The sequence below is a fragment of the Mus caroli genome, unplaced genomic scaffold (assembly GCF_978045245.1).
Source record: "Mus caroli unplaced genomic scaffold, Mus_caroli_1 scaffold_19, whole genome shotgun sequence".
Taxonomy (NCBI): domain Eukaryota; kingdom Metazoa; phylum Chordata; class Mammalia; order Rodentia; family Muridae; genus Mus; species Mus caroli.
Window position 1 is genome coordinate 63,564,448 of NW_028227274.1, and position 12,010 is coordinate 63,576,457.

At 45.4% G+C, this 12,010-nt stretch overlaps 1 protein-coding gene across 1 annotated transcript in view; it reads right to left on the reverse strand.

Moving 5' to 3' along the window:
• Positions 1–9,783: 9,783 nt before the first annotated feature.
• Alpk2 (alpha kinase 2) overlaps positions 9,784–12,010 on the reverse strand; it is a 123,853-nt gene continuing 121,626 nt past the window's right edge. Inside the window, exon 13 of the mRNA XM_021151041.3 lies at positions 9,784–10,976. Coding sequence (XP_021006700.1) covers positions 10,757–10,976 — 220 coding nt within the window. The 3' untranslated portion in view covers positions 9,784–10,756. The remainder of the gene's footprint in view (positions 10,977–12,010) is intronic.

Consider the following 12,010-nt stretch of genomic DNA (forward strand, 5'->3'; position numbering starts at 1 on the left):
TGGGGCCAGGCAAGAGCTAATTAAATGCCTTCCCGTTTTGTAGGACTGCCTGTCTCTGCCTTAGCCCTTCTTGCCCTGCCTTTCTGCTTGGCCTCACCCTGAGCTAGATACAGAAGTGGATTTTTTTTCCTGCTTACTTGGGATGTGCCAGCTACTGGACTCCCAGCCTGACATTTTCTTGCTTCTGAGGTTTTCTCTAGCGTCTCCTATGCAAGAACTCAGCGCATCTCAGACTGGGCCATTTGCCAGAAATTAGAATGAATGATAGGGCCTGGTATCGTTCGGTGCAGGAAGGGTAGCTTTGTGTCCCTAAAAACTAACTTCTAAATAACCGCCTGAAGATGCTGGCGGTGTGCTGTGGAATTTTGTTTGCAAGAAGAAAACTACTTTCTTTGATGCCGGCATTGTTTTTTAAAGCAATATTTTTTTCAATCAACTATTATATCCAAGGTAAATGAGCTGAGAAGTGTTTTGTAAGGGGGTCTTGTGGCAAACTAGAATGCTTGGTGTCCTGCCTGGTTCCAAAAGTGGGGGCAGCAAAGCAAACAAAACCACCCTTGGGGCCCAGATTTGGGCTGGGCAGGGCGAGGGCACAGGAGAGAAGGCAGGGAAGACAGGAAAGACAACTCATAGGCACTGTGTTCCCCCAGCTGCCCCGGCACTGCCTGAGAGCTTGCTGAAGATAAAAATCAGCTAGCCCAGCGGCCCCATGAGATCAGCAAGGAAGGTAAAGCTGGCAGCAGATATCCCAACCCTGCAGCAGAGCTTGGATACAGACCCAGGCTGGGAACCCCGGGGCTGGAAGTGGGTCCACAGAGGCTCTCATTAGTGTTTAATGGAGGGATCAATCAATTATTCTGCTCTGCCTCGGAGTAGAGTACAGCGAGTGTGTCCTTAGATGTCTGCAAATTAGAGTCGTGGGGAGAGCGTCTAGAAATCTCCATGCCCTGACTATGCCCTAGATCACTCGCTAGAGGAACCGTGGGGGCATGGTGAAGCATATGTGTTGTCTTGATGTGCAGCCAGGACTGAGCTCAGCCCTCTCCTTTGACCTGATCAGAGAACTTCACTTATAAACGTGAGCATTTTAAACACAAGCACATCAAGAAAGAAGTGACTTAGATAAAACGGAGCATTCGGAGGTCTCCTATAATAAAAGCCTAGAGACAGAGCTGGTGGCATGAGGCAGAGAAGGCACACAAGCAATTGGGCAAGCAAGACGACATTCTCATGACATTCTCATTCATCTCCTTCATTGCCAGGTGATCTAGTTCATTCTAGATCATTCTAGTTCATTCTAGTTCGTGCCAGTTCATTCTGGCTGTTGTAGCAAAACAACATGGACTACGTGTCTTTATTGATCAGAGACATTTATTTTTTCACAGGCTTGGTGACTGGTCTAGGATCAAGCAAGACACCAGAGAGTTCAGGGTCTGGTGTTCAGGGCTCACTTCTTGGTTCAAAGACAGGATTTTCTCAGTGTAGTTGTCTACCGTGTCAGAGATGGGGTTCTCTAAGGCTTCTTTAGTGAGGAATCTAATCCCACGTTTCAAGGCCCTACCCTTTGGACACAATGATCTTCCCACGTCCACTTCCTAACAAAACACCTTAAGAGTTAGGATCTTAATGCCAACCAGGCTGGATTAGGGCCCACCCCAATGACTCCAGGGGTCACTGGGGAACACTGAGGGACACAAGAATTCTTTGTATGGTTCTAGTCTCTGACTCCCCAGGACATGCCTCTCTAGACCCAGTATCTTGCTGGTTTCCCGTTTTGTCCAGAGATGTCTCACATGATAAAGATGCCTCACATGGCTAGGTGCCTGTTTTTATGCCTTTCCCTTCCTCCTGGCTAAGTAAGCACTGTATCCTCCAAAGGTCCTGAGTCAAGACAGAATCTTGAACCCTTCAGAATTCCATTCCTCTTTTCTCTTTCCTGGGACACACTCACTGGGGCCAGGTAAAGTTGCTTATTGTTGCCCAAGGATGCATTGATTTTGGCTGCCTAAGGCTGGCTTTGAGATTGCCCCCAGGTAGGGGACCTGCCTTTGTTTTCCCTGCTGGTCCATCACCTTCTTTGATGTTCTGCTCAAAATGCACCTCTTTTGGGAAGATAGAAGACCAAAGGGGGCAGGAAACTGGAAGGGCTACCGACTGAACAAAGTTTCACTTCCCTAAAAAGCAGCAACAATAGTGATGCCCACAGCCCTGCCACCATTCCACAGACCTTTTCAGGCAGTGGGACTCTCTTGGAGCTTCAGGTGAGTTTGGGACGCATGAAGCAAAATAATGAAAATTACACTTGGCTAGAGCCTGGGTTCGGGGACGCAGGAGGCTAATGCAGAGTGCTCTACAGCATGGGAGCAATGGAAGACTGTAGCTGAAAACCTGAACCTAGAGAACTTACCACAGAACTCCAGTCTATGAATGTTGTCTTTCCTTCAACGTCAACACTAGTGAAAATGTAGTTACTCGGTTTCAAGTCACTTAGGCAATCTTCTAACACGCTGCTTTCTCCCAGTGAATAGGAAGATTGAATGAGATCCAGATAGTTGTAGCTTTATTGTTCTTGCCCAAGCTAAAAAAGTGTTAAAACCTAGTGGTTATGGGTAATGATTTGGGTTTTTGGAATGCCATCCTCAGTCAGTATAAGTGTGTGTGTCTGTGTGTGTGTGTGTGTGTGTGTGTGTGTGTGTGTGTGTGTATGTGTTTCTATTCACACCCCTGCAATACAGCTATGGCTATATTCATTCATTAGATGGGATTCAGAAAGACTCAGTAACTTTAAATTCACACAACTGTAAGTGTTAAAAAAATGGAACCCGAAACCTTAGCTCACTAAGAACTGAGATAGGGTTTTACAAAAGATTTGAGTCTAATGATCCCATGTACAGAAAGAAGGGGACCTGGGGACTTTCATCCTTTCCAAGGGACCTGGAAAAGGAGGAAGCTGTTTCTGGCCCTCAGGGAGCTCCCAAATACAGGAGTCAGGGATGTTCGTGTAGAGACAGTGTCTATCAGCATACAGGAGTCAGGATTGTTCGTGTAGAGACAGTGTCTATCAGCATACAGGAGACAGGGATGTTCATGTAGAGACAGTGTCTATCAGCATACAGGAGACAGGATTGTTCGTGTAGAGACAGTGTCTATCAGCATACAGGAGTCAGGGATGTTCATGTAGAGACAGTGTCTATCAGCATACAGGAGTCAGGGATGTTCGTGTAGAGACAGTGTCTATCAGCATACAGGAGTCAGGATTGTTCGTGTAGAGACAGTGTCTATCAGCATACAGGAGTCAGGGATGTTCATGTAGAGACAGTGTCTATCAGCATACAGGAGACAGGATTGTTCATGTAGAGACAGTGTCTATCAGCATACAGGAGACAGGATTGTTCATGTAGAGACAGTGTCTATCAGCATACAGGAGTCAGGGATGTTCATGTAGAGACAGTGTCTATCAGCATACAGGAGACAGGATTGTTCATGTAGAGACAGTGTCTATCAGCATACAGGAGACAGGATTGTTCGTGTAGAGACAGTGTCTATCAGCATACAGGAGACAGGGATGTTCGTGTAGAGACAGTGTCTATCAGCATACAGGAGTCAGGATTGTTCGTGTAGAGACAGTGTCTATCAGCATACAGGAGACAGGGATGTTCATGTAGAGACAGTGTCTATCAGCATACAGGAGACAGGATTGTTCATGTAGAGACAGTGTCTATCAGCATACAGGAGTCAGGGATGTTCGTGTAGAGACAGTGTCTATCAGCATACAGGAGACAGGATTGTTCATGTAGAGACAGTGTCTATCAGCATACAGGAGTCAGGGATGTTCATGTAGAGACAGTGTCTATCAGCATACAGGAGACAGGATTGTTCATGTAGAGACAGTGTCTATCAGCATACAGGAGTCAGGGATGTTCATGTAGAGACAGTGTCTATCAGCATACAGGAGACAGGATTGTTCATGTAGAGACAGTGTCTATCAGCATACAGGAGTCAGGGATGTTCATGTAGAGACAGTGTCTATCAGCATACAGGAGTCAGGATTGTTCATGTAGAGACAGTGTCTATCAGCATACAGGAGTCAGGGATGTTCGTGTAGAGACAGTGTCTATCAGCATACAGGAGACAGGATTGTTCATGTAGAGACAGTGTCTATCAGCATACAGGAGTCAGGGATGTTCATGTAGAGACAGTGTCTATCAGCATACAGGAGACAGGATTGTTCATGTAGAGACAGTGTCTATCAGCATACAGGAGACAGGATTGTTCATGTAGAGACAGTGTCTATCAGCATACAGGAGTCAGGGATGTTCGTGTAGAGACAGTGTCTATCAGCATACAGGAGTCAGGGATGTTCATGTAGAGACAGTGTCTATCAGCATACAGGAGTCAGGATTGTTCATGTAGAGGCAGTGTCTATCAGCATACAGGAGTCAGGGATGTTCGTGTAGAGACAGTGTCTATCAGCATACAGGAGACAGGATTGTTCATGTAGAGACAGTGTCTATCAGCATACAGGAGTCAGGGATGTTCATGTAGAGACAGTGTCTATCAGCATACAGGAGACAGGATTGTTCGTGTAGAGACAGTGTCTATCAGCATACAGGAGTCAGGGATGTTCATGTAGAGACAGTGTCTATCAGCATACAGGAGTCAGGGATGTTCATGTAGAGACAGTGTCTATCAGCATACAGGAGTCAGGGATGTTCGTGTAGAGACAGTGTCTATCAGCATACAGGAGTCAGGGATGTTCATGTAGAGACAGTGTCTATCAGCATACAGGAGTCAGGGATGTTCATGTAGAGACAGTGTGTATCAGCATACAGGAGTCAGGGATGTTCGTGTAGAGACAGTGTCTATCAGCATACAGGAGTCAGGATTGTTCATGTAGAGGCAGTGTCTATCAGCATACAGGAGTCAGGGATGTTCGTGTAGAGACAGTGTCTATCAGCATACAGGAGTCAGGATTGTTCATGTAGAGACAGTGTCTATCAGCATACAGGAGTCAGGATTGTTCATGTAGAGACAGTGTCTATCAGCATACAGGAGTCAGGGATGTTCATGTAGAGACAGTGTCTATCAGCATACAGGAGTCAGGATTGTTCATGTAGAGACAGTGTCTATCAGCATACAGGAGTCAGGGATGTTCATGTAGAGACAGTGTCTATCAGCATACAGGAGTCAGGATTGTTCATGTAGAGACAGTGTCTATCAGCATACAGGAGTCAGGATTGTTCATGTAGAGACAGTGTCTATCAGCATACAGGAGTCAGGATTGTTCATGTAGAGACAGTGTCTATCAGCATACAGGAGTCAGGGATGTTCATGTAGAGACAGTGTCTATCAGCATACAGGAGTCAGGATTGTTCATGTAGAGACAGTGTCTATCAGCATACAGGAGACAGGGATGTTCATGTAGAGACAGTGTCTATCAGCATACAGGAGTCAGGATTGTTCATGTAGAGACAGTGTCTATCAGCATACAGGAGTCAGGGATGTTCATGTAGAGACAGTGTCTATCAGCATACAGGAGACAGGATTGTTCATGTAGAGACAGTGTCTATCAGCATACAGGAGACAGGGATATTCACTCTGAGAATGTGTCTATGAAGGGGTCCTCCACTCGAGATGGCTCCTGGTATTAAAACATCTTGATAAACCAGGATGGAGAAAACATTGGAGGAGAGAGAAAGAATTAAAAAATAATATCTGTAGGCTGTCTCACGTTGATAAAGATTCGTTACCTAATGTAGAGTAGGACAGAGGAGCCAGGAGCCAGGGGTTGGGGTTTAAATAGAATGACCAGAGAAGTGGTGACCTGTGAGCTGAGGCCTGAGAAGACACGTCCGGACAAAAGGAAGAGAAGATAGGAAGGACCCAAGGTGGAAGTGGTCAGAGAACAAGACCACTGTCACAGGAGACAAGGAAAAAAGCCCCGAGGGAAGGTGAGAAAGGTATGTGGGGTAAACAGAGATCCTCTAAGGGAAATTGAAAGCTTTCAAAAGACAAGGACAACTTGTCACTCACTTCCTCAGGATCAACTGCAGGACACTGGCACAATTGTATTGGCAGTTAGGGTCTGAGGACAGTTTTGTTTCATTTTTGTTATCCACCAGGATGCTGAAGTCACACTGAGGGGATGGGGAGGTTGACTGAAAGAGGACAGTGTGGTCATCACCCTGGCTGCTGAAATTTGGGGACAGCTGTGCCACAGATGGCAAGTCATACCATCTCAGCTTTTGAGGAGAAATTTCTCTAACTGTTTAGAAAAGGAACTCGGGATACCAAATGATGGTCTCGCTTTTGAAATGCTCAGAACTCAAGGTGTGAGTGAGTTCCATCGGAACCAGGGATCATTCCTGTGAGAACCAGGGACCATTCCTGTGAGCCAGAGTCCAACCACCAGGCTAGCTAGTGAAGAGGTGGCACTGGAGTCGGGGGGTGGTGGTGAGGATTTGTGGTGCCATCTTTCTTTTCTTAGACCCGGGCATCTGACCTGAATGAAGTGCCCAGAAGCGATACAGATGTAAAAGACTGAAGTCTCCTTTGTATGTGGAATGCCTAGGTTAGAATCCTAACTCTAGAACCTCAAAATGTGGTATTATTTGAAGAACCTCTTACAAAATTAAAAAAGAGATCATTGGGGTGGGCCCTAATCCAATATTTTTGATGTCTATACATGCCTAGATGCAGTTCAGACACAGAGGGAGAGCAGCAATGAACATTGGAGGCCGTACTGCCATTAGCCAAGGGTCTTCTGGAAGCAAGAAAGATGTCTGAAGCAGAGAATTCCTTTGCACCTTCACACACAGACAGCTCCACCAACCTGGAGAAGCAGGATTCCCAGCTTCCAGAAGGGAGACTTTGTTTGTTTACTGATGCCTCCCAATAACTATGGCAACTTTGTGATGCCTGGCTGAGCTCTATCAATAAGGCAAGCACCAAAGGAAATCCTGAAGGCAGCTTACAGCAAGCCACCATGTTAGCATCCAATGTAGACAGAGAAACAGAGGGGAAATGGTGGACTGAGAGGAGACAGCTTACACACCTCAGCAGAGTTGCCGCCATTCATCTAGGGCTTACGATGGAAGCCAGAAGACTGGCCTTTGGCGAGATTTGGGGTGTGCCTTTCAAAAAAGAGTCTCTGAAAGCCACAGCAGCACAACTGTGAACCCCAGGTTTTACAGAGAGGCTGGAGAATCAGGTGTTCAATGTCACTCTCCACTCTGCAACAAGTTCAAGGCCAGGCCAGCCCAGGCTGAGTGACACCCTCTCTCAAAACAAAGCAAATAAACAAACAAACAAACAACAATTTTTTAAAAAGTCTCTGTGGTGCTTTCTTTCCCTTAGACATCTTTTGAGTTTCATAAAAAACAGAATTTTTGGAAAATAATCTTGATTAATTGGTATGACTAGTATTAACATTTACTAATGGTATTGAAGGGGTCTGATCCTATCCTGATCTATGGCTGGAACTGGCTGCCATCTTGCTTGCCAGCTTTGATCTCAGAATAAGCAGATCTGCCAAGTGACAAGGTTCTAAGACCGAGAGAGGTCTGGGTGTCTCTTTGATTTTTTTTTCTTTTTTTTTTTTTTGTTTAAACTAGTCAAGCCAATGCTGCAGTTGTAGGTCTGTGTAGGCGAAAACACTGCTCTTTTCCCTTTGGCACACATGGTCCAATGGAGCAGAAAGTACACAGAGAAAGTAAACCAGAGCGAGGTTGTTGGCCAGTTCCTCCCCCTCTGCATCCAGTTGAACATGTGCCCACCATACACACAAAATGCATGTTTAGAAAAGAGAGGACTGTATAATTAGAAAATAATTGGTACTTTTTCGAGCCTTTTCCATCAGATTCTATTGAAACCTTTTGCTATGGTGAAGCCCATCTGAAGCATGACTGGGAGGCACAGGGACAACGGATAACAGGAAATACAAACCAGCCATCGTCCCCGAGTGCTCGGCATAGGACCTCTCCAGGATGTGGCGCCCACTGGCAGGAAGTCTTCAGTCTCCAACCACTCTCATTAGTGAGGAGCCTGCTGTGGGAAATGCAGGCCTGTTTTCATAACACTTTCCTTTGTGTGATACGCTCATCACAGAACTCCATGGTCTAGCCTTCTAGGAAGCCAAGCCAGATCTGTATGTGGTCATTGTCAGGAGTCAAAGGCCCCCCTTGGAGGGCTATCTAGACCTCCCTCCATTGTTGACCCAGTGAGCACTCAGGTATTTATAGTCCTGCATTATGGGAGACTCAACAGCAACTGGCTTGTTGCAAACTGAACTAAAGCTACAGCAATAGGGCTGGGTATTGTGAGATCTAGGAGCCATGCCTTGCTGTAAGAAAACCTGCTTCATGATCGCCCTGTTGTTTGTGGAAGGAAAATAACACCTCATGGAAGACTGAACAGTCACGTAGCCATACTAGGTCATCTCCAAGAGCCTTAGCTGGTATGAAACTCACTGTGGTGCCCTGTCTGTCTCTGGGCCTCCAGAAAATTGCAAACTAGTTTTAAAAAATCACACTATAATAAATAACATAGGCACTTTGAAAACAAATTCCTATATATTCGTGGAAGGAGGAAGGATCTGCTCCAGAAAGGTTCCAGCTCCCACCTCAAGATCTGATACAGAGAGACAGACAGCAGGCTCACATATGACTGGAGCTTTCACATATCAAGCTTTTCAGTGCTGTCTTAACTACATATTTTGATACTATCTTTATAATAAGAAGTTGTTATCCAAGAAGGAATGGTGACCTGTCAAGGGGGCTCTGGTTGCACCCACATTTACACACACACACAGATGAGAAATGAGAGATATGAGCGTGGATGGGTAAATAAACAGGGTGTGTGTGTGTGTGTGTGTGTGTGTGTGTGTATAGATGAATGATAGAATGCAGATATCACATAAATTATAGATGACCAATTTATATATACAGTAGAGACTACATGTGGTAGACGACTAGAGATAGAAAGATGGATGGATGGATAGATAGAGATAGATAGATGAATGGATGGATGGATAGAAAGATAGATGGATGGATACATAGATAGATAGGATAGATAGATAGGCTAGATAGATAGATAGGATGGATAGGATAGATAGATAGATAGATAGATAGATAGATAGATAGATAGATAGATAGGATAGATAGATAGATAGATAGATAGATAGATAGATAGGATAGACAGGATAGATAGATAGATAGATAGATAGATAGATAGATAGATAGATAGATAGATAGATAGGATAGATAGATAGATAGATAGATAGATAGATAGATAGATAGATAGATAGATAGATAGATAGATAGGATAGACAGGATAGACAGGATAGATAGATAGATAAATAGATCCGATCAAAATATGTCCTGTGCCTTTTTTGCTATTATGGAACTTTCTAGAATGTCACTGTTTAATACACATCTCTAAAATCTCTGTAACACAAGTGAGCCCACAGTCTCCTTCATATTGGGGGAATCAAAGAAGACAGTGCTATCATCAGAGAGTCAGGAGAGCCATCTCAGAAGCAAGATTAGAACTGCAGAATGCTTTAAACAAACAAACAAAAAGATGAGATGTTGAGTGGCAACTGCTTTCTCCTTCAGTGTGTTCCTCTTTTTCATCAAAAACCCAACGTTTAGGAGAAGGGGTTTGTTTCACATAGTTTGGATGGCACCCAAGACCTTTCTTTTGCCAAAGACTCTTCGACTAAACTAGAACCCCAGCCCAGCTTTTTTTTTTGAGGCAGGGACTCACCAAGTTACCCATGCTGACCCTGAACTTTCTACCCCCTTGCTTCAGTTTCCCTAGTAGCTAGGATGATGGGTCTCTGCCACCAGGTCCATGAGGGAACAGATGCTAAAGAAGCCAGGAGTGTTCTGTTGAAAGTCAGCCAGTTCCTCTGAGAGAGGGCTTCAGGCACAGCCACCATAGCTCCTGTCCTTCCCAGGGTACAATAGGGAAGGAGGGTGACCTAGAGGAGAGTCGTAAGGAGCAAGGGAGGGCAGGAACCCTGTAGTTGTTTCACCCTACCTCACCAGACCACATCTAGAACAAGATGGACAGGTGCAAACATTGTGTGCTCCAGTCAACCTGTTGGGAAACTTTTAAATTACGAAATCTTGGAGGGATGTGGGAAAGCACTGATTCCAATGGGCACATGACTATGAAGGCATATGCACTTTACCCTTTTTGCTTAAATATGAATTTAATGAAACAGAACACCGTGCCAGGCTGCGTGGGTAGTGGCGGGAAATGGGCTCGCATCTGGGAAGCCGCCTCCAGCAACAATAGCGTCGGTGACACTGATAACAACAACAACTTGACATTCGTGACTGCAGGAACGTCCTGACATCCTGAGGTGAGGGGTCGAGGTGGGAAGGATTTTGACAGTGGCCAGTCGCCAAGGCAGCGGGGGAACTCTTGTCAACAAACCACGTGCGACACACAGATAGATAGACGATGCGGTGGGAGGGGAGGGTGTGTGTAGAAAGGCTAGCTGTGTACACAAACAGTGGGCTGTCTTTGAGAGCATCAATAGAACTGCTAAGTCTCCCTATAAGACTAGTCTGGAAGATCCATGCCATTGTCATTTCAGCAGACAGCCAGTGATAGGAGCTGAGAGGATTGGCACTCGGCTGCAGGCTGCAGGCTCGTGTCCCTTGTGTGCTTGCAGATGTCCACGTGCAAGCCTGTGCGATGCTGGCTTGGTGGTCACTGGTGATGAAGGGAGAAGGGATGTTAGGTTTTAGGTTTTTCTTTCTGCGGGCGGCATCTCAGACTCAGGCGTCTTCACTGGCATGGCGTTTGTCGGAACCCTGCCTTTCCCGAGGATGGTCTTCTTGGGCTTCTGGCTGTTGTTTTGAAGGGATTTCAGCCCCAGCATTTTACAGTACTTGTTACACTGATGCAGCGCTCTGAACTGATCAATGAAGGTCATGGAACAGTTGCCCTTAAATCCTTTGTACCTGTAAGCGGGTGTGAAAATAAGTTATTGTTAATTATTATTATTATTATTATTATTTTAAAGAAGACGTTTTTACCAGTTTTAAAAGAAATATTTGAAAGGGAAACTTACAGTGTGTGAAAAATACGTTTATTCCTATTTTTGGTAAGAACAGTCACATGGTTGATAATAAGAAAATTTTAAAAAGAAGAAGAAGAAGAATGTAGAATTCAATAATAACAAAGAGTCATTGGCAGACACAGTGCAGACAAATTTCCTCTCGGCCATGATAATGAGTGTGGCTGTCCTTGCAAGCCACCGGCTGCGGTTTGAGTCTGAAAGGTCTCCCATGGACTTATGTGGTCTTCCTCTGACTGAGCTATTTTGGGAAGGTCTGGAGACTTTGGGAGGTGGGAATCTAGCTGGTGGCAGTAGGTCACTGGAAGCTGGGGGGATGGTCCTTCATGGGTGTGTTATCCCTTCCCACTTCCTATCTTACTCTGCTTTCATGGTCGGCCATTGATGTGAAGAGCCTCAGCCACCGCCACCCGCTCCAGCTGCCATGATCTGAGCTGCGCTATCCTTGCCTTTCCCATCAGGACAGAAACTCAGAAACTGTGAGCCAAGATAAAGCTGTTTCCTGTGCTTGCTGAGTTGTTTTGTTGCAGTGATGTGAAAAGCAGTTCACAGACCACCCTATCCCTCTCACTGAGAAGAGAACACTGGAACTTTGGAAACTAGGATACATTATTTAGTATAGATCCTTTTATTTGTAATCGAAAGGATTCAGTCTCAGAGATGGAAGGCCCAGGGAAACAAAGCCGGGTAAGGCAGAAGGCGAGATGCAAAGGCAGCTCTCTGGGTCAGGGGACAGATCTCACTCCCATGACCTCCTACCTGACCTCGGGAGGAGAGGATCCCGGACTTTTGCCTTCCACTGGCTATACGAAGAGCCATCTGATGCCTTGCCTGGGAGGACTCTCAGGAGGTATTATTTTGGGTTGGGACAATTAGGACTTGAACAGTGAGTGACTATGGTTTCCTGTGCTAAGCATG